Source organism: Fundulus heteroclitus, chromosome 3 (assembly GCF_011125445.2).
Source record: "Fundulus heteroclitus isolate FHET01 chromosome 3, MU-UCD_Fhet_4.1, whole genome shotgun sequence".
In the NCBI taxonomy this organism is placed as follows: domain Eukaryota; kingdom Metazoa; phylum Chordata; class Actinopteri; order Cyprinodontiformes; family Fundulidae; genus Fundulus; species Fundulus heteroclitus.
In genome coordinates this window covers 38,468,056-38,495,271 of record NC_046363.1, presented here as the reverse complement: position 1 = coordinate 38,495,271, position 27,216 = coordinate 38,468,056, and the positions used below count along the sequence as shown (strand labels likewise).

The 27,216-nt window shown below is 38.8% G+C and overlaps 1 protein-coding gene across 5 annotated transcripts in view; it reads left to right on the top strand.

Annotated features, from left to right (window-relative positions):
* The window catches only part of dgkb (diacylglycerol kinase, beta), a 102,183-nt gene that overhangs the window by 64,177 nt on the left and 10,790 nt on the right, over positions 1-27,216 (top strand). For all 5 annotated transcript variants that reach the window (XM_036135337.1, XM_036135339.1, XM_036135338.1 and 2 more), the window contains 2 exons: positions 17,593-17,683; positions 21,562-21,757. In XM_036135337.1, coding sequence (XP_035991230.1) covers positions 17,593-17,683; positions 21,562-21,757 — 287 coding nt within the window. The remainder of the gene's footprint in view (positions 1-17,592; positions 17,684-21,561; positions 21,758-27,216) is intronic.

Here is a 27,216-nt window from a genome sequence, read left to right as displayed (position 1 = left end):
ACGCAGAATGTATTTATCTACATGCCTTACCGGCAAACAACAATTCAAGCGTTGCACTTGCTTTCGTTCACTGGAGATTATTTTCTAAATCAAGGTTGTTTGAAATGAAGCTTTTTCCAATGACATGTGTGCCCGATTGACAATTTCAAACTGAAGGTTTCCATTTAAAATAACCTAAAAATAAAATGCTTCATGAAATGAAATCAGCAGCCAGTTACGGTCTAAATATACTTGCAGTTCATTTGCAGGACGTGTTCATGACAAAATACTTGATATTTGCTCTGCATGGACAGGCGGCGTATTTAGCATTTGTGATTATCTCGAGGAGATGTGTTCACCTTTGGAGATGAACAAATGTGGCGTCTGTGTTTCCATCAATATTTAACATCATCCAATACGTCTCCACTTACGCCAGGGAGTAATTGCAGGCCTAATTGAATTTGCTTGGCTAGTTTGACGTTGTGGATCAGTCAGACTGATGACACACAGGCTCCTAATAATCCCATTTGTACTCATTATCATATTTTACTCTGGTCTTGGTACAACATTCATATGGCTAACTTTGCCCTCTCCAGCTCGAACATTGATGCTGAGCCTGAAAAATGGTTTGAACGGAAGAGAATGGCACTTGGAATAAACACTGGAGCATCATTTAATGGTTACCAATGGTTGCTGGAAATGTGGCGACCTGTTGGATGAAACACAGCAAGCAGGAAAACGGTAAAATCAAATAAAATGTCCTGATCAAAGGAAGCTGTTTCAACCATTAGGGGGGTACTTTCTTTCTAGATGTTGGTAAATACATTTTTTTGGTCTCCACCTGCAGTACGGTGGCACTGCATCCCGGTTGTTTTACACCCTCTTGGACCAATGTGAAAAATGATTGAGATATTTTAAGAAAATTATTCTGTCTGTTATTTGAATTCAATTAATAATTCACACAGGGGGAATGAGTTTAGGATCTCTCTATTACACACTATCCTTGCCAATTCAATAATGCATGATTATAGTTTTTCAAGGTAGCATAGATTTTGTTAGATTTGTCCAAGGGGCTTCATGTCCATTGCAGGTTTAATCAAACTTATCAAAGAGTCATTTTGGTGCAGCTGCAAGCTCTGTCTCAGAAAAGTGACAATTTACGAATAATTTTGTCAGGTGTGTTAGTTAGAAATTAGTGAAGGTAGACCGCAAAATTAGATGTCCCTATAGATGTCAGTTTTTTTAACACAGGAAACTTTTCATATGTACATATTTAAAATCCGCAGTGATTCGAACATACACGTTTTTGAAGAATGGCCATTCACACTCAATACCACCCATGGTGAGGATGTATAAAATGTCAAAAAGTTAATTCATTTTTTATTTGCAGGTGCAAAAAAAAAAGCTTAGAAAATTTAAAGCTTTAATTCCATTACATTTACTCAGTGGAAATAAATAAACTATATAAAGAAATATGTGGTTTACATAAAATCATGTGTTCCACACTTATTAGCATCCCTCCTGGTAATACTTTATAACCCCCATTTGTTAATACGACAACAATTAGCCTTCTCCTTTAGCATTTTAATAAGGTCTGAGCATACAGAGAGAGGGATCCTCGCACAATATTTCTTAATCGTCCAGCTTCCTGCTCTCTCCTCTTCCGCTCAGTGCTCCTGTTTTCAATAGGATTCAGGTTTAAGGACTGAAACAGCTGCTGAAGAAGGATGATAAGTTTCTGAGCATTAATGTATTGAACTTGGTCATATATTTTGGATCGTTATCCTGCTGTAAGACCGGGTGTAGTTTTAATATCAGCATCACATATCATCCATCATACCCAATGTTGGACATGTTGGGTTTTCCTCATATTCATCCTTTATTTTACATCAGAAGTGCCCATTTGTTGACCTAAAGTTCAGTATTTTGCTAATTTTCCCAAAGAGCACACTTTGTAAATTGTTGTTACATTCTGAATAACGTTTAGCAGCCGTCACATTTATGTCTATGATGAGTGCACAGAAAAGTATTTGTCCAAGACAACTAGTTGGCATCTAGAAAGTGAGTTCTGAAGCTTCGGTGACCCCAAGATGTCAATCTTTGCTCTAGTTTTCCAAAACTGAGTTTGGATGATTTTTATGTCTCTCTCCTTCCTCCTCAATGTGTGTCATGAAAAGATACAGTTGTGTCTTCAACCATCTTTCTCATCACAGTTTCAATTGTTTTTTTTGTGTGTTTTTTGATTACTACCTTGACTTCAGATATGGGCAAATATGGGCAGTGTCAGTATGAAAACTGTCTTTTAGCCATTAGCTGAATTCTGAAGATGAACACAGGGGAGGAACTGGAAAGGAGCTTAGGACAAAACAAAACTTACAAGGCAAACTTATTGCAAGTATCAGCTCAACTTAGAGGCCTTTAATGCTGAAATGGTGTAATTTCTTTTGTGAATTGTTATCGATTATTCTAAATTTTGAGTAATGTGTTCCCTCTCTGACGTGAATTCTGGTCCCATTCCAACTCCGTGGTTGTATTTTCTTAGTAGATAAGACTACTGTCAAAGAAACAGGGTTGCGTCTATGGAATGCCAGGATGTATGCTTACTCTGCTTTGACTTAATTTTACACTTGCAGAATGGCTAAATTGCGACTGTAATTAGACCTTCAAATGGTGGCTGAAGCATAGACACGATACATTTAGCTCTACTCCTGTTACCTGAAAATGTGATGATTCTTGAAGTAGATTTATATGATCCCTGAACTCAGAAACTTCTGTTTAATCCTTAATTCAAACAGGTGTTACTTGGTAGCAATGTAATGGATAATGCCTGGTTGGTTCCGCAAAGTCCATTCATTTCTCATAATGGACACCTTCAAGTGCATTATCCTGCTTATACCATAGTCACTTAGGAAATAAAATAATATTAAATCAGTTATCAATACTAATGTTTTTTTCATTGTTAAAATCGTAAGTTTTCAACAAAAAGCGGCTGAGAGAACTATTTAGTATCTCTCATTGTGACGCATTGCAAAGGTAACCAGCTTCGACTGTCTTGCCATTACCAGCTAACGTTTGAGCACTTTTTAACGGGCACCCTGCAGCCAATCAGAATTGAGTATTCACCCAGACCATGGTATAAAAGAAGCTAATGATAGCAGTCTACTGTTTTCGGCATGATCTTGAGTTGCTCTTCAAAACAGTGGGAACTGAACTTAAAATGCTAAAAAAAAAAAAAAAAAGTTGTTAATAAACTACCATTAAAAACAAAATCACAATACATTATCTTTGGTAATAGAAAAGTAAAACAATGTCGACTCAAAATTGGTGTTGTGGTAATTGAAAGAGTGCTTGACACAAATTTTTTACGGATCAATACAGACAATAGGCTTAATTGGAAATTGAATCTAAAAACTTGAAACGTAAAATATCTAAACTTATTGCCATATTGTGTGATGTCAAAACCTTTGAAAATCAAAATGCACTCTTTATTTTGTATAAATCTCACATCTGTGAGGGGTTTGGTGTTGTTTATGGCAAATTTACGCTGCACCTGCATGCCAGAACTGAAATCAAAGCTCATCGGACCAGGCATCAGTTTTCCAATTTGCCATTGTCCGATTTGGGTCAATGTGTGAATCCTATCCCTATTCAATTCAGTTTATTTATATTGCACCAGTTCGCAACACATGTCATTTCAGGGCACTTTATGAAACAGAATCTATTAAATTACATCATACAGACAGATTCCAAGTCAGTCACACACATACCAAATGATCCAAGTCAGGGATGTGCAGAGACCAATGAAGGGGCAGATGCTCAAAGTAACAAAAAGGCTAGATTTGACTAGATTGTAGTGCTGAATATTAGTACAAATTTAACATAGCTTTTACAGTTCAATGTACCATGATTTATTACAAAATAGTTAACAGATTTATGCAGTAGAACATATTATTAATATTTTTTTAGAAACAGAATTTCACTCTGCAGGATTCCTTTGATACATGGTGGTATAGAGATATTCAAACCTGCATAGGAGCATAATATATCAATTAGGAACCTGGACCATTGAACATATTTTGTTTTTACACAATTATACTGCTAGAAATGTAAACAGATAGGGCATACAACATTATAGTGGAGGTGAAGTCGGCCTGTTCAGAACAGCACAGTTGGATCAATTTTAACACAAAAATGCAAACAACAAAATAAAAAGTGACACATTACCCTGTAAAGATGAGAAAACATAAACGGCAAACTGACCCCCGTACTTTAGGTTAAACCTCTTCTATCTGTGTGTGTTCATGTTTTATCAGTACACATACACTCTGTGAATTTTGTTAATTCTGACTCCTGTCTTCCTTCTCTCTGTCCTCCCTGTGTCATCAGCTGAAGCGTTGAGTCTTTTCTAATATCTCAATCAATCTCCTCGTCGGATTCATCCCTTTCCTTCTGACCATCTAGGAGCAAAAATTTTGCCATCAGTTGTTCTGCCTTTAACTAGAGTACATCCTAACATGATAAACTACTCGTAAACTGACTGCTTGTAAATTTCTCCATAAGTTCAATACCAAACAGCTGTATTTTGACTAGAAAACCTTTTTTACCTCTTTCTAACCCAGCTGGTTAACAGCCCACTCCCATTGGCTACTTCAAGCAGCTCTTTGTTTTTTAGTTTAACAAAATGTTCTTTAGGATGCATTTTTCACCTTAAAAAACATTATACATGATAATTTAAAATATTTTTAAATGCATCACCTGATTTCTCATTATATTTAAATTAAATTAGTGTTTGATGAAAATGAAGCATGGAGTTCCTCTGTAGTATAAGTACCATTCTTTAAGATTCTGGGTCCTGTGTTTTCCTAATCACACAGGACAGGAGTGTTTTGATTGGTCAATACATAAATTATCTATCTAGGAATAAAATCTATATAGAATCATAATTTATTTTTAATTTACAGCTTTTTTTACATTTTCAGTTAAAATAATAACTTTGTTCTTGTGTGTTTACAAGGCAGTGTGTGCTCCATTACCCTCTATTTGTGAGACAGCTGTGGTTAGCTTATCATTCAAATCATTTTTTTTCCAGTTTTAATAAATCAGGTAGTGCCGCTTTAACATATAGATGTATTCAGAGACACAGACATACATTATTCAAGACTTGATTGACAGCACAAGAAGTTTAAAGTTCACCCACTACTATCTAGTTTTAATTACATTTCTAGAAATGTCTCATAATAAATGTCTTAAAAGAAGGAAAAAGGAAAAATTTTCCTATTAAATTTATACACAGAAACCTACGTTATCCCCTATGAGGGGAGAATTTTTACATAGAAATATGATATAATCTACATAATGATTTGTCAGTGACATGTTATTAACTTCATTTTACCCTCTAAAGCAGTTGTTTATAGATAGCCACAGCTCCATTATCCCTCAAATAGATAAAAAAATATATAACAGATAAACAAATAAAAGAAAAAAGTATAATATGTTACAGAGTAATGCATTCCATTCATTACAAATATTTTTTATAGCTTTTATGATATTTGAATCTGAGATTGAATCAAGATACAGTTTAAGATCCATTACAAAGTGATAAAAAAAACAGTTTATTATGCATTACTTTGCTTTTATGGCTATGAATCTTAGCAAGAAACAAGATCAGCTTGATAATTAATATGGAAAAGAAGCCCTTCATCTTAAAATCTGTGATACATACAAAACATTTTTTAAAATAGAGAACGAAATCTGGTTGAATATTTTTGGATATCATAGCAATAATGTCCTTCACAAAAATCTGTGAGCGTGTACATTTCACTTTATGCAATTTAAGAAACTGCACAAAGGTTTCTACTTTCTTAACTTAAACAATTTAGCAATATACAGTTGAAACCAGAAGTTTACATACACTATGTAAAAACCCACATAAGCTTTTTTTTTCTTACTGTCACACATGAAATCTGAAAGGGCCTTCGCTGTCTTTGGTCCGCAAGGATGACCAGAATTATTTATATTTTTCTAGATGCCAGAATAATTTTTTAGACATTGTTTTATTACTTTCTGGAATTTCTGAAGTGTACATACATTTTCGTTAATATTTGGTACCCCTTGCCTTTAAACTCTGTGACTTGGGTCAAATATTTTAGATCTCCTTCCATAAGCTTCTAACAAAGGTTAGCAGGAACTTTGGTCCATTCCTACTGACAGAACTGGTGTAACTGAGCCAAGTTTGTAGGCCGCCTTGCTCAAAAACGACTTTTCAGCTCTTCCCACAAACGTTCATTAGGATCGAGATGAGGGCTTTGCGACAGCCACTCCAAAATATTGAGTTTGTTATCCTCAAACCTCTTTATAACCAGTTTGGCTGTATGCTTCTGGTCAGTATTCATTTGGAAGACCCATTTGTGCCCAAGGTTTAAGTTTCCTGCTAATGTCTGGAGATGTTGCTTCAGAATTTCCACACAATGTTCTTTTCTCATGCTGCCATCTATATAGTGAAGTGCACCAGTCCCTCCTGCAGCAAAATAACCCTACAACATGAGGCTGCCACCTCAGTATTTCACAGTTGTGATTGTGTTCTCAGTCTGGAGAGCTTTCCCCTTCTTCCTCCAAATGTAACAATAGCCATTATGGCCAAACAGTTAAACAGTTTAGTTTTGTCTGCCCACAGGACATGTCTCCAAAAATGTATTTCCTTGTCCTTGTGTGCATTTGCAAACTGTAATCTGGCTTGTATGTGTTTCTTTTGGAGTAATGGCTTCTTCCTGGCAGAGCAGACTCTCAGCCCATGTCGGTACAGTACCTGTTTCTCTGTGGGTAATGACCTATCCTTGCCAGCCAGACTAACCTTTGCCTGTCTTTGATATGGCTCGTTGTGTAGCAAAGGGAAAGTGAAACTGACTCTGGCTGGCCAGGCTAGAAAAGACACTCTTACCAGCTTCAGCCAGCATCTTTTCCTTTTGTTCTTGGGTTGGTATGCTAATTTCGGACCACATTCATCTCTTGGATACAGAACCCGTCTCGTTCCTGAGCGGTATGATGGCTGGACAGTCGCATGGTGTTTATACTTGCGTACAATTATTTGAACAGATGAACTTGACACCTTCAGGCATTTAAACATTGCACCCAAGGATGAACCACATGTGTACAAGTCCACAGTTCTCTTCCTGATATCTTGGCTGATTTCTTTTGAATTTCCCATTATGTTACAGAAAAAGGTTTTTTAGGTGCACATATAAAACATCCACAGGTGTGTCTCAAATCTACTGAAATGTCAATCAACCTATCAGAAACTTCCAAAGACATCATCAGCTGGGCGTTCCCAATTGTTTTTTTTTTAAATCACGTAATTCAATTTCAATACTAATTTTGGAATCTTTATACATACTTTTTTGTATGTCACTGTAAATGTTTGGCTTTCCTGTGGAATTCCCATAAAATGACACAAATGCACAATATATATATATATATATATATATATATATATATACAAATTTGAGTTTTCTAAGGTGTTCATGTGACAGCTGAAATAAATGTGCATTCTTTTCCTAGGCTAAGTACCGAATCACCTTTAATTACAGAGTAAGAGGCGTAATTAAGCCACAACATTTCATTATGAAATGAAGGTTGATTTTTTGTTGATGAAATGAATAGGTCAGACGCGTTTTCTCTCTCCGCCTCACTTATTTTCTCCTGTTCTATTCATCTTCGGTATTTGCACCTTGGGGTGATTACCAGGGCAAAGGTGTGAAGATTTGACACTCAGCAGATAGATTCATTTACTGCCACTGCCGGACCTGGAGGTGATAATGAGGTCGAGGATTAAAAGTAGACAATCAGTCGGGCCGTGACGATGGCTGCACCCCTCCTCCCCTCCACGCCCCTACTCCTCGACCACATTGTTGAAATACACCGTTCCCACCCATCCACCCCACTTTTTTTTTTACATCTCCCATGTAATTACATGCTAATCTCTGACTCACGGGGAAATAGTGAGATAAACAAGAAAAAGAGAAGTACAGGAGAAAGAGTTGTTGGGGAAAATTAAGCCATACCCTAATACTGTTATCCTCTATCTTGCTGTATTTACAGCAGATTGGAATTCACTTAAAAAAAACGTGTCAAAGTCCAGATAATAAAGATAAAATTGAGTTAACTCATGTTCTTTGTTTAACTTTAAAAAACAAAATGAACCAGTTTACATAGACTTATCTTTTAATCTTCAAAAAAAGTTTATTGACTCTGGTTAGACTTGGTGACGTCATGGGATGAGATGTTGCATTTAATTCTTGCCATTTTTTTTATCTGTTCCTCTCTCCTATTTTGAGCTCAACATAAGGTGACAAAAATCACAATAAAACCCTAAATATTTGAACCTGACGCACATTAATTAAAAATGTGGCCTGTCAAAACAACAAGCTGATGGTAATTTTTTTTAAATAAAATTATTTGGAGAATTTATATATGCAGCAATATCAACTACATGAAATGGTTTATACAGTGATGTCATGGCACCTTTGATAAATTTACAGTCAATTAATGTAGAGGAAAAAAAAAATTCACTAGAGGAAACATTTAAAATAATATTTCCTAGAGGTGAATTTCCTAGAATATTCACTCCAAAAGGCAGACTGTGCATTCCTCAAAACATGTTAAAGAGCAGGACAGGGCAATTAGAAAAAGACTGAAAAAATAGGACTTGTCAAGGAGGAAGTAGAGTGTCTTTTGTATCTAAAAACAAAATGTTGCCCCAGCTAAGGTTCATAATGATGCTTATGGATGACCCTTTAGACTGTAGGAACAATGTTCTTTAGGCAGATACGTTTAATGTAGATCAATTCTGGCCATTATGAACAGATCCATGTTTAGAGAAAGCCAGACGGCACATAAGCACAAACATTTTACACCCACTGGCAAGCACGGTGGTGGGGAGATGGTGATCTGGGCTTGTTTAGCAGCAACAGGACCTGGACACCTTTGACAGTATTGAGTTGACCATCAACGTCTCTGTATACCAAAGGATTCTGTGGTCAGATTGGAGCCCATCTCTCTGACAGCTGACGCCAGCCCCAAACTGGGTCATCAATAGGATAATGATTCAAATCAAAGCACAAAATCAGAAAGAGAAAGGCTGAACAAGAAAATAATCAAGTTGTTTCAATGGTCTAGTCAAACTCTGGATTCTAACCTGATATAAATACTGTGGTGGGACCTTAAAAGAGCTGTGGAGTGTCAGATGTCTCCAGTCCTCAATGAACTGAACCAGTGATTGACAGAGGAGCAGGCCAGATGTTCTCCAGTCATGTGAGAGATTCATAAACTCCTACAGAAATGCTAAATGTTTTTTAGGCTGTTAAATTATGAGGTGTACTTAGTTTTTCCACACAGCATTTCCCTTTTGGCTCTTTTTCTGTTCATAAATAATGACAGCGTGTGAAATGTTGGGTGGTGTTCTTCACATTCATCAATAACCCTTTAAAATATAAGAATTTATCATTCAGTTTATCAAAGCTTGTACATTATAATGTAAAACTCTACTTATTTCTCTATGTCTACCTGTAAAATTGCGACTATAATTGTTACATCAGCATTTTGTTCTTATCTTAATGTTTATTTTCCTCCAGGTTACATCTTACCGATATAACCTGGAGGATTGGAATCGTTGTGAGTCACTGTAATTTGGCTTGCTAGCCCTGATGTGAAGCGATTAATTTGTTCTTGTTGGTGGCATGACTCAGCCCACCTGTAGATGAGCGCAAATACGACTGAACAAAAAGCAGCGCTGACAAATTGATAATTAATCAGGTTTAGTTTTTTAGAATTATTCAATTTGTTTTCCCTCTCAGATCGTTTTTTATCGCTCACCTGAAGCATTTTTGTTTTTGTTTGAAAGCAAAAGTAGCTTTTTCACTGCACCTTCCACACTAATCAGAAAATATCCGTTGTGAGTGGAGAAACATTTGATTTGGGATCGGTCAGCCGAGACGTGAACGGTGATGCGTCTTCACCTGCAACGTTGGTTGATTCTGTGGCATCCATCCCTGCGCCTTTATATACCCCTGATATTTGCTCTGCATAGCCACATCTATTTTTGGTCCTGAGACATCTAACACCGCCAGTGCTCTCCGCTGGAGCCTCTCTGCCCCCGTGCGCCCACAGGCTCTCGCTGTGCTGTGTAACCATCCTGAGTTAACCTTTCCTGAAGGCACAGGGAAGCCCAGGCATGAAGCGCTCTTTAGCATAATGAGTATGTTCATCAAAGCCCCGCGATGTGCTGGTTGAGGCCGCCGGTTTCACCAACACACACAACACCCCCCATGCAAATGTGCGTGTGTGTGTGTGTGTGTGTGTGTATTTCGTGCTGAGCTGAGAACAGGGCCACAGGTGACGGCGCTTTATATTACACATTCACACACACTACAACACACACACACACACCACACGCGTTTGCATGGCGGACCTCTGTAGCAGCAGCCCTCAGACCTCATTTGAGGATGAAATCGTTTATGTGACCAAAGTGTCATTTATAATTAATGACCACTTGTGTGTAATTTAGAGGGATCTCACCTGTGGCCCTGTCCTCAGCTCGGTTGGAGCACACGCATAACAACATAAATGAGCCAGAGAGAAAGTTAGTATGTGGAAGACTATGTGCAAAATTTTGAAAAAATGGGGGGAAAAAAAATAGAAAACGTTCACTAACAAAATATATGTTTTACGCCTAAATGTGTGTGGAATATTGGATTTTCACGACGACGGTCTGTCCTGAACGACCAGCAGAGAGCATGAGTGAGCACATCACATGGACTGGGTGATCAGCCGGAGGCCAGAGCATCTGATAGTCAATCCAATCAGTTGTTGACACTTTGAATCCAAATCATGTTTGCTAGCACATCCAGCTGAAACCAAATATTTCCATACACTATATAAATTTTTTTTTATTTTTTGTTCTTTCTGTCTGACAATAAATTTAACCAGTTTTTGTTTTAGTTCAGTTAGCATTAAAAACAGCTCAGTTTGGTTAATGTCTGATTAATGAGAGAAATAATTGTTTATTGCTTTCTACATGGTCAGAAGGTTTCATAGTATTTGGTAGAATTCCCTTTTAAACTGTATGACTTTGGTTTATATGTTGTGGGTGTCCTTCCACGAACTTCTCACAATAGTTTGTTGGAATATTTGTCCATTCCTGATGACAGCACAGGAGAAATTGAATCCGGTGACCCATATTCACTTTTTTAGCTCTTTCCCCACATTTTCTGTAGGACTGAAATCAGAACTTTATAACGGCCACTCCAAAACAATACGTTTGTGGTTCAAAGCCGTTTTGTTGCAAATGTGGCAGTATGCTTGGGGGCATTATCTATTTGGAAGATCCATTTGTTGTCAAAGTTTAACTTCGATTCTTAGATCATCTCATAATGTTAGTTATTTAGTTATGTGCATCAGTTTCTCTCCGTCACGTCCAACTTAGTTTCATCAGACCATGATGGGGGGTGGGGGGGGGGGGGTATCCAAACCTTAAGGTCTTTGTACCTGGGTGTATTTGCTGCTTTTGGAGTGAGCTGTGGCTTCTGGCCATGTTGGTGCAGGACTAATTTCACTGTGGATAATGACCTCTTCAGCCTCAAACAACATCTCTGAAGAAGCAATAAGCAAACTTTCAATAATTTAGATAGAAAAAAAACTGAGAAATAATGACGCGAAGAACTAAAAGTAAGATTTCAGATGGACTATGGTATGACGCCACACCACATCTCTGTGTTGTTCTCCAGTCTCTTGTTTACCATGCGTGTACATGAGCGCGCATGCATGCATGTATGTGCATGTGAACAGCTGCCACTCAGGGCTTAGCCCCTCCCTCCCCTAAAATGGCACCGTCAGAGCAGCGCAGCATTGGGGCAACATGGTGGAGAGCTCCCCCAGCAGATCAAAATGTTCTCGTGCTAACAGCATTATAAAATTATGAGTTACTTACTTCTTCCCTTGAAAAAGTACCTCCGAAAGGTGAGGCAGTTTTGCTGTGTTTTTGTCCTTTACAAATATGCACATAGAAGGCGACGGCTGAGAAGGGACAGGAGGGACTGGGTTTTGTTTTGGTCTACAGACAGAGTTCAAGCAGCACCTAGTGGTGAAATATCGCTTGTTACTCCTTTAAAATCCATCCATCCATTTTCCAACACGCTTATGCGTGTTGGGGTCGCGAGGGGTGCTGGTGCCTATCTCCAGCTGTCAATGGGCGAGAGACGGGGTACACCTTGGACAGGTCGCCGGTCTATCGCAGGCTCCTTTAAAATACGTTTTGCTGTTGTTCTGAGGTTCTGGAACACATATCATCATGCCTTCATAAAGATGGCTGGACATGGCAACAAACCCACGGTGTTTATGCTTACCGGCACCTATTGTTGATGCATTCGGCACCTTCAGGCTTTTACTAAATCATAGTTTTGTAGGTCCAAAAGTTTCCTAAGTTATTGGCTGATATTTATTGTAATTTTACCATCATGTCACACAAGGACATATGTTCTGTGTAGTAAAATACTTTTGCAGATCTGCCCCCAATATACGGCCTGTAAATAATCCTAAAGAAGGGGCAAATCTGTTCTCTCTCCCAAGTGGCAGAACATAATGATGCCATTCTGTTCTCGCAGTTCTAGTTTGGAAATTTTTCCTTTTTTATTTTTATGTCCGACAACTACTGTGAGATTGGAAATCCCGTTTCTGTTGTTAGTTGCTGTGATTGTCCTCACCCATAACAGCTAGGGTTGACAATATTTTGCCAGCATCTCGCCCCTCGAAAATAAAAGTGCGATGCTGTTTGCTGCTGCTCATGCAGCTTAGTCCCTGCTAAGGTGCAATCTGAAGCTCCGGCATCACTTTGTAACTTACAGAGAGGTTGACTTAAAATGCTCAATGTTCAAGAAAATTCTGCCTCAACCCCAGATCATCTCGCAAAAGAAAGTTCCCTCAGCCTTTCTAACAATTAATGTGTTGTTTGTTTAAAAAGAAAACATGTGGTAACCATTGCAGCGCAACGGCGAGAACTACATTTTTCAAGATGCTTGCTGAATCTCTTAAAGCAAGACAACAGAGCTCAAGTCATTTCTCAAACTGCCATTCGAGCCAGAGAGCTCTAGGCAGTGTCGTGTTAAACAAAACAGTGCATTGATGCGATGCACAAAGAGTTGGTTATGTCAATGCGATATTTATCACCTCTGATCAAGAAGAAATTAGTGTGAAAATAAGGTCGTAGATCACTGTGGGTGAGATTAAGTGTCAGAGGGGGAAATAAATCAATGGGTATGTACTGCTCAGTTGGAATGGCCAGTGGAAAGTGCATCTGAAGGTGCTGTGGCCTCAGGACAGCGATGCTACACTGGAGCTTATCGTCTCTGACATCCTTTAATATGACGACCAAGCAGCCTGCGCTTGAAGAACAACAGTATACAGCACAGTTTTTTTTTCTTCTACTTCCCTTTAAAATCTCTCCACGTTCCTTGTATACTGTTGTTTCTCCTGTAGCTTGACATGTTCTTAAAAGCTCTTTTGTTGTTGTTTTTTCCCCTGAGCCGCAAAGTTTGAATTGATCCCTCTCTTTGTGAGTTTTGTTTTACAATTTGCTTGTGCAAATAAATGACACCTCACAGTCTCTGGAAACCCGAGTCACTGTTGTGTTTGGAGCCGACTCCATCTGATCTCACATGAACACCGCTAAAGTTATTACTGCAGCTTTGCATCGATGCTCTGCAGGTACAATCACAACAAAGGGAAACAGACACGTTGTGCTTCAGATTTCTTCGCCCGGTCGTTCTCAGAGAGCGCCGTCACAAAATAACTTCTGAAATGTCCCGGAGAGATGCAGGACTCTAATGTCTGCCAACGGTTTAAGTAAATAGGCCCTTTATGTTCACCTTTATTGCACTTACAATAAAGTAAGGGCCTCCTGATCCACCTTAAAAGTATCATCTCAGTCAAATGGCCTCCCTATTAATCTACGCTACAAAGACAGGCTGGAGGCTGTCGAAGATGCTCCTCACAGTCAATCTCTCAAATCAGATGAGCCCACTGTTTGGCATCAGTCTGCAAAAAAACAAACCACAATCCCATCCAGCCAATGAGGTGCTCCTAATTTGCTAATGAACATGTGCATGGAGTGATTTGTTGCCATGGTGTCCTTGTTAGGTTAAGTGGTGAGAATCAATAGGATGGTCAGTCGTTGTCTTTACTGCATTTCCTCCCACGTTGCCTTTTGGTCCAAATTTGGACCAAAATTTGAGGCAAATGCAAAATCACCTGACATGACTCGCTGAAATATCTTGTGACAGTTTTAGACTGAAAATAATCTTTTAATAGGTATTCCATGTCCCATGTTTCTCATTTGACCAAATTCTCAGTGAGACTGCTCTGATTGACATATTTTGTTGCTTGTTGTTGTTTGTTCCATTAAAGTTTTGACTAAAAGGCAGCCTTTTAATTATAGCTTTTAAATGCATCTGCTTTTAAAGAACTCTAAGACTGGTATAAACATGTCAGCGGACGAAATCTGCTATATTTTAAATTAAGTAGAAAAGTAAACGTCTGCATTGTTTGTTTGTTTTCATCATTTTGCCAGTTCCAATGGTTTGGGAGACATTTTAGAAGGAGCAGAATGCGTTAATGGGCCGCTTCATTACTGACGCCAACTTTAGTTGCAACGAAACCCGCAGTACACAATATATACATACTCTATCAGTTCTGATGCTTGAACTAAAGCATCAGCCCTTGTTTTCTGTTGGCAGGGTTAAACGGGGGGGGGAAGAGGCATAAAGTCAAATATAAATATCAGGTTTGCGTATTAGCCTTAACCACTCTTGCATACACAGGTACCTTTGTGGACATTATCATATAACCGCTTTCTTTCTGCTGGTATCTAAAGCTTAAGATGATACTGAGTCAGTTTCTATACCCATGCTTAACCCACAAAGCCATCCCAAGTCAATTTATACCCATAAACAAACCATTTCCCATATTCTCAACAAACCATACCAACTTTGAGTGCTTAACCATGTCAGTTATTTTTAGGGGAGTAAAAAAAAGAATTAGGATTATTCACTTATAAGTAAGTGAGGGAATTATGGAAAGATATAGTGGAGGAGCTATGGCTTAGTGGTTAGAGCAGTGCTTATAACCTGGAAATGGCTTAAGTTCCCTGGATCAAATCCCACAGGCTGCCACTCTGGGTCCCTGAGCAAGACCCTCTTCTCGAGAATGCTCGATGTTTTCTGCACGGTGGCAGCCCTCTGCTCCCTAAGTGATGGGTTAAATGTAGAGGACAAATTAATTTGGAATGGATATTGCAATGACAAAGATTATTATTATTGAAACAAAATGCTTAGATCATGTGCATAATTGAATGTAATTCCATATTCCTTTCTTCATATTTTCATTCATTGGTGCCCTGAGTTGTTTGGGCCAGTTTGCTTTTGTGATATATGACAGAGAACCTGCAATCACACCCAGGAAATTATGAGCATCACCATATGAAGCTTTCTTTGGCAAACTACCAATAAGGGGGAGGGGCAATATGAGCACGCCTTCTGAACCGCACCAGCAATTAAAAACTATTGAATTTGCCATCGTCATATCATAATCAGCCCCTGAAAGCATCAGGCTGGCTTGAAAGGAAGCCAACGCTGCTTGTAATGTATCCGCCTTTTCTCCTTGCTGTCAACCACAAGCTTTGAATATGCTTTTCAGAGTAGCCACCTTCATTTGCTTATTTGCAAACCTGCTCGGGCCTGTGTTCCTGTTTTCTGTTGGCTTTCTTTTGATATCTAAGGTTTTACTGATGATGAGCTGACGTCCGGTGTCACTCTCTGGCTTTTAACCACTTCAATTTGTCCCCATCCCCCCTGATATTGACCATGTTGCACGTTATAAATCAACCCTGAGTGGGGCTACCTTGCAAGTACCCTAATGAAAGCTCATTTATAAAGTGGCTAAATGGTCCTGACAAAAGTCCTAATGAGGAAATCAATAGTTCAATGATTGTTGCTCTGCGTATACTAATATGTTTTGCTTGTAGTGCTTTAAATCCAACTAAGAGAGGGCAATTTTTTATTGTTCGGTTCAGTTTGTCTGCACAGTTGTAGGTTTCATCAAGCCTGTTTGCTCTTAGATAAAGTACATTGTTCAATGCAGAAAAAAACAAACTTTACAGTATGCCAGGTTTACATCAATGAAAAGCAAAAGTTAACAGGGTAAGAGCAAATATGTACTATGGAGTAAATAAAATCAAATTATTATCAATAAGAATTTCTTTTTATTGAATTAACTAGAAACTAATTTCCAGAGATAATCAAATTTGTGGATTTTTTGGTTATATATTTGTGTATATGTTTACATTTTTTTAAATAATGTTAATAAATAGATAAATAAATTAAGAGAGAAGTGAAAGAAAAATAATAAATTCTGTATATATTCATTAACTCTTTTGTAGAAGAGTGTGTTGTAAAATCTGCTACAAGTGAAGCAAAGTACTACACCTGGCTCTCTAGACATTTGGGAAGATTTCTATGAGTTGACATTTACCGTTTAAACATTTATAAAATAAAACAAGCCCATTCTGAGGTGGATGAACACTGTGAATTTCACACTATTCAGAACATTGTTTTTACATGTACAGTGACCTTGAGTGTTTTGAAAGGCGCTTGAAATAAAATGTATTATTATTATTATTATTATTAACATGAGAAGGGACACACTTATTCGAAACACATGACAGGACTTGGCGTTCCACAGAATTCCCTCAATTTGTCCGTGTTTAGACCCAAGTAATAAGCATTTTTGCAATATTCCATCTTAAGGGTTAAGATAGGAGAAGATGTGACAGCATTGTTATGATTACAGGCCTCAAGGATCTGGAGTCTAGGATTAATAGTTTGTTAATCCACTGCACTGCAATAAATATGATAAACAATTTAAGTCTATTCTAATACTATGACTGTGTAAAGTATTTTATCTGAAATTCAGCATCGGTTCATCAAGATCTAACAGTTTTAGTACAGACAAAAAAAAACAAAAAAAAAAACTGAAGTCCTGTTAAATAAAATTTCTGTGCCATTTGATTCGTGTTGTCATGAGAAAATATAATGTAGCGTGGCAGCAGGCAGACAGATGGTGAGTCACCCCTGTGAGGTCATTGATCATCAGCATTAGCAGCTGGGAGTGTGTGCTGCAGGAAGCCCGGGGTGCAGCACCCCAGTCCTCAGCTAATTGCAGGGGCAGGTAGATTAAACTCTTGTGCTCCTCCCTGTTTCTAATAGTTGGGCCTGCATCACCAGTGGCTACCCTGTGTGTCCCCTCAGAGCACCCCCCCCCCACCCCCTGCTGTCGACCACCTTTAGATTTATCATTATGACTCAATATGTAACTAATCAAATACATTAGACGTCCTCAAGAATGGGGACTCTGCTTTAAAGGTTCAACTCCAGTTCTTTTTAAAGTTGGAATCAAACACTGATGCACCTTTTCATGTGAAGAAAACTTTCCCATGTTTCCTTTCTCCTTTTATTCTCGGTCTAGTTACAGTTCCCATTTCTTTTTCTTTTTTTCTTTTCTTTTTTTTTCCAGAACAAAGAACAAGCTGTGGTACTTTGAGTTCGGCACATCGGAGACATTTTCAGCCACGTGTAAGAAGCTCCATGACTTCTTGGAGGTGGAGGTAAATCAAACCATTCTGCTCGCAGAGAGCCACGCTAGAAAAGGAACAAAGGCAAAGAAAAACCTCATAAAAGTGTCGGCTTTTCTCTTAGCTTTTATGAACTCTCTCAAATGAAAAACCAATCTTTTCACGGCATTAATGGGAATATTAAACTGGCCTTAAGGTAAGAATGATTGCACAGCTAAGGAATTTTCTGGTCATTCTCTGTTCCATAAATATGCTAGTTTCAGTTTCAGAAAATGTGTTGATGTGTGAGGGCTATCTCTGCAACTCCCTGCCTGCTTTTTCATAGATCCTGAGTTCAACACTCAGGTAATTAGCCCAACGTGACCCTGCTGTGTGTGATATTGAGTGATAATGAAGCTGGTGTCTATACAATTCATCTTCCACCTTCATGGAGCTATCCAAACAGTGTAGAGGTCTTCATCAATTAGCGCTTTATAAGTAACTGCAATACTATTGAGCTACAAATGAGCAGATGAGAGCTGATCAAATGTGTTGAAATCCACTCTGCAGGATACACTCTTTTAGATTTAACAGAGAACAGTTACGGATGGGTTGTGGTCTGTTCTTAGATTAAACCAATAAAGTTCACAGAGCATGAAAGCATATATTTTCCTTAAAGAGTGCTTCAGACACGGTTTATTTCAAACAGATTAAATTGCCAAATTGCTTCAAACTGTTTATAACTAAGTTTTATTTTATTTCAGACAAAGGGGTTTACACATATATTCAGATTATTTGCTTAGTGAAATAGTAGATTTGAGGTAAAAAAAAAAAAAACATATGATTGTTTGCAAAACGTAGACTTTTACTGATGAACTTCACCCCTTTTCCTGGAGAAAAAAATCTGTATCAAAATATGTTTTATTTAGCCATGCTTGTGTGCGCAATCATGAATTTAAATTCGGTTACAGCATTCACAGTATACAGACATAAAGTGAGGACGTTGATATTTTAACATACTGTACTTTTCGGACCATAAGTCACACTTTTTTTCATAGTTTGGCCGATCCTGCGACTTATAATCAGGTGCTATTTATATATCAAATTTAAATGGTACTTCATCTTGACCAGCATGAATCAAGGAGTAAACATTACTGTCTATATATATATATATATATATATATATATATATATATATATATATGTGTGTATATATATATATATATATATATATATATATATATATATATATATATATATATATATATATATATATATATATATATAATTGTATCATGATGGAGGGACAAAGATTAGCGCAACGAGAGGTTTCCGTTAGCGAAATCTGGTCACCTTATCTTAGAAATGTATTGAAACATTAACTTGTAGACAACAAAGACAGACAACATGTTTACACGTTTTTTCACTGTTTCAGTGAAACAGTGAAACACGCAGCGGAGCGTTGTGCAATGCAGCTCGAAGGGCCCAGACGGGCTATCCGTGAAGCTAATAACAGCTAGCGCTAGCTTACAGGTCTGTTGTCCAGGCGGTTTACAACTTTGCTGATGCACATAGTCCGGTGCGATTTATATATGTTTTTTTTCCTCTTTATGATGAATTTTTTGAGTCATGCAACTTATATTTCGGAGCGACTTATAGTCCGAAAGATATGGTATTTAAAGTAGGCTTTCACCTTGTGGTTAGAGAAGTAGTTCAATGAAAAACTTCAAGTTGGTTTAAAACTAAAAAACTTCAAAAGTGACCGTTGAGTTTAATGCTGATACCAGTAATGACTCTTCTGTGCGTGTGTGTATGTATGTAATTAAAAACATTTGACATTTAACTTTACAGCCACAGACGTTGTAGAGGGGGAAAAAGTTAAAATGGCTTAATGATGAAAGAGGCAAAGCAGCTACTTGTTACATTCTCTATTAATTATACATGAAACTGCAAAAATCTTACAAAGTAACTTATTAGGATTATGTTGTGCTGCTCTAGTTTGTGTGTTACAGGTTTGACTTAAAAAATAATTTGTAGACAAGGTTTGAGGAAAACATTCTCAATTCTTAGATCAAGAAAATTTGAAGATTAAGAAGTGAACTTATTGGTACATTAATAGGTGCTTTCCCAATAGATTCTACCACTGCTAGGCTGTCCATCGGGCATACCGGGCTGTTGCCTGGTGGGCCGGTGGTGATTTTGGTTTGGTCTTTTGTTTTGTTTTTCCTATTTATGATGCTTGTTAGTACACAAAACTGTTAGACCGGGCCCAAAAATCATGATTGATTCTGGGCAGGACCAATTACAGCAGCCAAGGGCCGATACCCATTCGGGCCACGGCTGCCAATCAATCAATTACCACAGGGAGAGGAGAAAGGACTATAACATGGAGAGTAGCAAAAAAACGAAAAGGAGTCGCTGAAAAAAAGAAAGTTAAAAAGAGGTAAGCCTTTCAGCCAGATGCTGCCAAATGTGTGAAAATAACAGTCGTTTGCTAGGGAATCTAGTGGCTAAAATATTCTTTTAGCCACTAGATTCCCTCTATGTAGTATTGAAACGACCAGTCACAGTTGATTTTGTTTTCCCCCCTCGCTCCACTGTTGTCTGGCTGGCTGGCCACACCCATGGCCAAACACTGACTAGCAGTCTGCTCAAGTAAGAGCTCTACTCTGCTCGACAACCACTGTACTACTTTCTGAGTAGTACAGTGGTCCAGCTGGACTCTCAAAGTGCGCCGTGTGGAGTAGAGTACGGCCCAGCAGAGTACGGCCTAGCAGAGTCCATGGAAAAGTCTCATTAGCAAGATGTCCCGGAGAATTGTCAGCCTAAAACCCAACCTGACAAAAAGAAATATACATAAACACATTTTATTCCCATGTTCCCATCCTAATGCCCACACAGGCAAATAACATGCGAGAAAAGACACAGTCCACTCATTGCACTGATACTGGTACTGATACCCCAGAGGGGCACCCAGACTTGGGAGGTAATCCACAATAAAACGGTGGTTTAATTTGTCCATATGTATATGTGAGTGACATGTTTTATTAAATGATGAGATTGTTTTTCCTCTCTCTGTAACCTGTGTGCAACTCAGTCACAGTGTTGTGGCTTGGTTATGGCTGTCAGTAGGCCTCTCATGTGGACGCACATTTCTTCTTAATTGTCTATGAGAATTTAACATGTTCATCTCCTTGTAGACAAGGCCCTGCTGTTTTTATTTTAACAACAATGTTGACCAAGCTGAAAATCTTGTTAACGTCGATCTTAAGCCTCACATAATCACCGTGAGATGCACACATTTTCCTGACTTTACATGCAGTCACGCCACACATGACCTCCCTCACAGAACCTAAACCATTTCACTTTTATCATACAGCTTGATAGCTTTGATGTTAATCTGCAGACAAAGCTCTGCTAAACCTTAAAAAAACAAATTTGTATAGTTTTACAAGGTCAGTGTTATAATGCTAAAACTAGTTGCTACAAGCCAATTTATTCTGTCATTATTACTTTGCTAGTAATATTATCATAAATCAGAGATAGTTTGTAACTGCATGCTGATTTGTTGTGTATGTCAACATTAGCACGCTAACTTTAGCCTTAGCATTCTCACTGGTGTTAAGGTTAGCATGTTGACTTTAGCATTAGCATACCTTCTAAGCACAGGCTGCTCATTATACTCTGTTTCAATCAATGCAGGCAACTGCCTCTGCAAAATTATTTTACTGCATCATGTCACAATTTATAATGTGTCAGTGAAATATTAAATTAAACATGTCTGACTGACTAGAAGGGCCACTTTAGTGGAAAATTTTAAGACCATTAAGAAACACTTTTATTGCTACATTAAAAAGAAGTCAACAGTGATACAGAATGTGGTGTCCACCTGATTTCCACTTTTCCTTTGTTTTTCTTCTCATCTATAACAGTGTGATGGTGTCACGCTCGACCTCAGCAGCATCTCCTTAGAAGGCATTGCCATTCTCAACATTCCCAGCATGCATGGAGGTTCCAATCTTTGGGGTGAGAGCAAGAAGAGGCGGGGTCAGCGCAAGGCAGGGAAGAAGAATCAAGAAAAACGAACACCATTGGTCGACCCCAAAGAGCTCATGTTTGCTGTTCAAGGTAGTTTCTGCAGCCTAATACATTAGAGGATGTCTCATACATTTCTGGATTACATTCTGGATCATCTGCCAGTAAACGGTTTGCTGTGACCCAAATTCAAACACAAATCTGAAATAAATCACAGTCTCTGCCTCTTCCTTTTCTGGTAGAAGAACTAAATACTGTGAACCCCTGCTTTGGGGTTTATAACTCTCTTTTCCCAGAAGCCTCTTAGACTCAGTCAGTTTCTGTCCTTGCTCCTTTCAAATACATCAAAGACTAAACTTTTAGCTAAACTTTTCCATCGAGCATTAATATTTCACTCATGACAAGATGAATCACAGCCAGCAGGTTTTGTTTGCAAAGAAAAGGTACAATCATGTCACTGTGTGGAACTGTCACTCGGGTATTAATGGTCTGTGTGGGCGGCGGAGGACAGGCTCAGTTAATGGGAGCGGACTGAGTGAGGTGTTGGGCAAACCCTTGGATCCATTTACGTCAGGAGGAAACCCATCAACCAGAACATATGAATGAACAAAACAGAATGAGTCAGCTACTCTGTGAGAGATGGTGAAATGGCAGAAATCACCTAACAGTTATTTGGGAAAGAGATAAGTATGTCGTTTAGGTTTGTATTGAATTATGTAATGTAAATCATTGTCGTTAAATGAGTTTCTAATAATGAAAGATGTAGTGGCCAAACCAAAACACTAGCCTGGCAAATCACTAGCTTCTTTATCTGTTTTGTTGTTTTTTTTTCTCAAAAGAAATGTACCTTAGAAAATTAACTTAGAGCAGTGACCTAATGGATATGGCCTCATTTTAACCAAGATTTTGATAGTGAAGTCAAACATCCTTTCATGGTTATTTTGATTCTCCTTGGAAAGAAAATTGATTTTCAAAGATGCTTCAAAGAGGCTGTTGACTTTGTGTTGGGGGTGTTCTCTTTACAGGCATGATACAGGATTAAAAGATGTTTGAGTAACCCAACGTACCCATTGGTTCCAGCACTGACCCACTGTGAGATCTGTGCACACCACAAACCAGGCTTTTACATGATACAACCAACTGTGTAAACAAAATATATTCCCTTTGAAACTCAGGAAACCGGCAGGCATCATTTCCACCTTCTGCACTTAGATCATAATTTTGGGCAAGTGTCAGATGGTACCTGATGTGCACTCCTGATGCCACTACTTAGAAGTTCTGGTAGTCGATCTAGACATGCGAGCTCTTTCGAATTGTGCATTGCTGGTCTACAAGTGTACCAAATCAGTCTTTTGGGTGCTTAACTTGCTATTATTTTCCACTGCGTGTTGTTTTTGATCAACTACATTGCACTCCAGTTCAAAAGGTGGTGATAATGTTGGTCACCTTTTGTTTTAAAAGCAAGAAATAAGATCTGAATGATCGCTCGACATGACTTTGAGTCAAATTGTTTGTGAAATGATTAATTGCACATAAATGAAAACAAAACTTCTCGCTCCATGTCATTTTTTAGGCAACCATCTCAACTTGTTTCCTCTATTGCTGATTGTTTTTCAGAAGGTCTTTGGAGCAATGCCTGGAACTTGAATTTTTTATCATTGTTTAAATCATATTTGGTGGGCTGTCACTGCACGTAAAGGTGATGAAATTCAAATTCATAGTCAATCAGACAGTGAGGGAATACAATGTGCAAACTGTCCACATAACAGCTTTATCACCACTGTAGGAGGTTAGACTATTGTGAAGAGATGCAAACAAATCGTGCACATAGTCCCAGAGTTTATGCATTGGGTTCACTTTTCCATGACTCAAGCAAACTCAACAAGTACGATTTAGTTGTGCCTCAGTTTCATCAGCAGAGGTCAATTAGGGGATTCACTGTACTTTATCAAATTCAAGGAGATTTTTCTCTGTAATTGCCTAAAGTAAACCAGGATATTTGTCACGGATTAAATCACATTTTAATACATGTTATGGTATGGTGTTGCTGTTTTGTTTTGTTTTTCTATCTGACTGCTGGTGTGTAAGTGATGGGCAGTATGTTCTAAAGGCTTCCTGGTGAGTTGGGTGTGTTGTTGTGGGGATGAAGTGGATGTTAAAATCAGGTCTGACGAGCCAGTGATCCCTTGTGAGACTTCACTGGTCAGAACATGATTTGTCGAGAAAAAGATCTATGATCAAATGCCTGTGAAGCTTATTCCTTTTTTTCTTTTTATTGAGTTTTTGGACTATGGTTATTTTTATTTCTGTGGGGTTATTGTGCTTTCAGGGCATGCGGAAAAAATCTGTGCATTACAGATTTGCTCCAGAATCACCAGTTCCATCTGATCCAATAGTATTATTGTTTAGGTTGCTTGGCAAAAGCTTACAAAAGAAAAGACAACAAACTCAAAATCACAACAGAGAGGCTTATGAAACAGGATATCTATCTATCTATCTATCTATCTATCTATCTATCTATCTATCTATCTATCTATCTATCTATCTATCTATCTATCTATCTATCTATCTATCTATATATCTATATATATATATATATATATATATATATATATATATATATATATAATGTTTGAGCTTTAAACATTCTGCACATTACAGCCACAAGCTAAACGAGATGTGAGAGGTATTTGTATTAAGCTTTTAAGAGTCAATTCATTTTAGCTACCTTTGGGGTAGATCTCTACCCCTTTTGCACATCTATATAATAATATTTAGGTACATAGCAAACATCTGGTAGAAGGTCTTTTGGATAGATTAAAATAAAACTGAAGCTTTTTGCATCTGTTCAAAGATGATGGACTGAAAAGAGATCTTTAATATTTTTGAAGCTGGGAGTATCATTTAATGATTTACCTGTCCTATTCCACAATTTCACCCTTAGCCGTCTGCTGTGTTCCTTGGTCTTTATGGTAAATGCCTTGTACTTGTATAGCGCTTTTAACCTGTCCGACAACCTCCAAAGCACTTCACACTACAGTTTAGTCATTCACCCATTCACACCCCGACGGTGGTGAGCTATGTTAGTAGCTACAGCTGCCCTGGGGCAGACTGACAGAGGCTAGGCCATACACCGGCACCACCGGGCGCTCTGACCACCGCCAGCAAGAAATGCAGGTGAAGTGTCTTGCCCAAGGACACGACAGAGACAGTCAGAGTTTTTTTTAACACTTTAGCATCAAATCATCTTGTGACCCCCCAGGAGGTGTCTCACGACCCCCCGGGGGGTCCCGACCCCCACTTTGGGAACCCCTGCTATAAACTAACAATAAAACACACTGAAATTAGCGGTTGCAACACACACACACACACACACACACACACACACACACACAAAAAAAACATTAGGGGTTTGAACTAGTTTTCAAGGCATTATACCTACAATATCTAAAGGGCTATATTTTAAGATGATCCTTATTTCTCTAATTTTGTGTATATACGTGAGTTTGATCAGTTCAAGACCCAACCTTGCAACAATGAACACTCCATTAAACCTGGAATAAAAATCAATCATCCCAGTGTTTGAGGAGTCCTAACCTGGGAAGGCTCTTAGTGTGAGTGAGGAGTGTGCGTTTGCTCTGCGTTCAAAGCTGTGTTTATTTGACTCTGTCCGAGTCTATTGATGTGTGTGTGTTTATCCAGTTGTGCTTCATATGTGAGAATGGATGCCCTTGTGGAAAGTGCCCTCAAGGAGAGCGGCCTAACTTGTCAGATCAAGAGAACGCCGTATTTATAGGTAAACAAAGGAGTGCCTCGGCCCACGGGGCCCTCGCCGAGCACTATCCACAGATCAAACTGTTGGGAGGGACTTTATTTGGTGAAAGCGTGTGTCTATCTGAGTCTGTGTGTGTGTGTGTGTGTGTGTGTGTGTGTGTGTGTGTGTGTGTGTGGATTGGCGGCTGGTGGGTGGCTAAAAATAAATAAATAAATAAAACCTGACCTTTCGGGAGCTGTTAAATCGTCCCACTGGTGACGCCAGGAGACAAGCCCCTCAGGTGGAAGGGAATGGCTCCAGAGTGAATTATTTAGAATGGGACTGAGGTTTTGCAATGGGGAGGGGGGGTATGGGGGGAGGGGTAGAGCAGGAAGGGTTCATGTATGGGTGGAAGGGGTTGATGCGGAGGACTGATCCCCCCTGACAACCCTCATGAAGCTTTCGTCGGAGGTTCGCCCCCTGGCACATCCTCCCTCCCTCCTCATCCCGCCATTCCTCTTTAGTTTTACGTTCAGCTGATCTGGTCCTGCTCCACTCGCCTCCGTCACTGCCTGTCTTTTAGCCCTCAGCCCCCAGCCCGTCGCACCACATGTGTCAGAGCAGCCACCGACTGTTCGACAGTGACAAGAACGCCGTCTCTAATCACGCTCGCTGCCTGGGATTAAAGCCACGGTGCTGTTTTGTTTTTGCCCATACAGACGTTCATTCATGATCATCTCTCCTGGTAGTTAAACGAGACATATAATGTTTAATGTAGGGTATAAGGCTTAATAACATTTATATTTGGTCCAAATATGCCAACTGATGTTGCCCTATCTGTCACTTTTCTGTTATCTTTGAAAGCATCATTTCCAATAACTCAGTTAGCCAAAGGGACATCATAAGAAAACACACCTTTAAGGACAATGCCACAGAAACGTTTATCCAAGCTTACTCTTCTACTTCAACCTCGTGTAAATGAACTAGTAGATAACGTTCAATCTAAGGTTTCAGACATAATTGATTGCATTGCTTCAATTAAAGTGAAAGTTTGTTTCCGGGAAGAAGAAATCTCAGTGGAGAAGAGCTCCAGCAGTTAGAAGTGGAAAAAAGTGTCGAAAAGCTAAACGCAGCTGGAGAAAGACTGGACTCCAGGTTCACTATGACATCTATGAAGAGAGAGTTTACAGATATAACTTAAAGCTTGAAAGAAAAATGCAAGGGAATCTTTCTTCTCTGAGATTATCAACATAAAACATTAATAATACTCGTGCCTTATTTGCCACAGTCGACACGTTAACAAACCCTCCTCTGTCTGTGGCATCTGAAGCGAATTACAAAGTCGGACTTCTATCACCTGAACAACATTTCCAGGATTAAAGGACTGATGTCTCAGCAGCATCTGGAAAAACTCATCCATGCTTTTATATTTAGTCAAACTGATTACTGTAACGGTGTTTTCACAGGTCTGCCTAAAAAGTGGATCAGACAGCTGCAGCTGATCCAGAACGCTGCTGCCCGCGTCCTCACTAAGACTAAGAAAGTAGAGAACATCACCCCAGTTCTAAAGTCCTTCCACTGGCTCCCTGTATCTCAGAGAATAGACTTTAAAATACTTCTGTTAGTCTATAAATCCCTAAATGGCTTAGCACCTAAATACATCACAGACTTGTTATCAGTGTATCAACCCTCCAGACCTCTAAAGGTTTTCTGGCTCCAGCCTGCTCTGCATACCTAGAACCAGAACCAGACATGAAGAAGCAACATTTTGTTCCTATGCTCCACTTATCTGGAACAG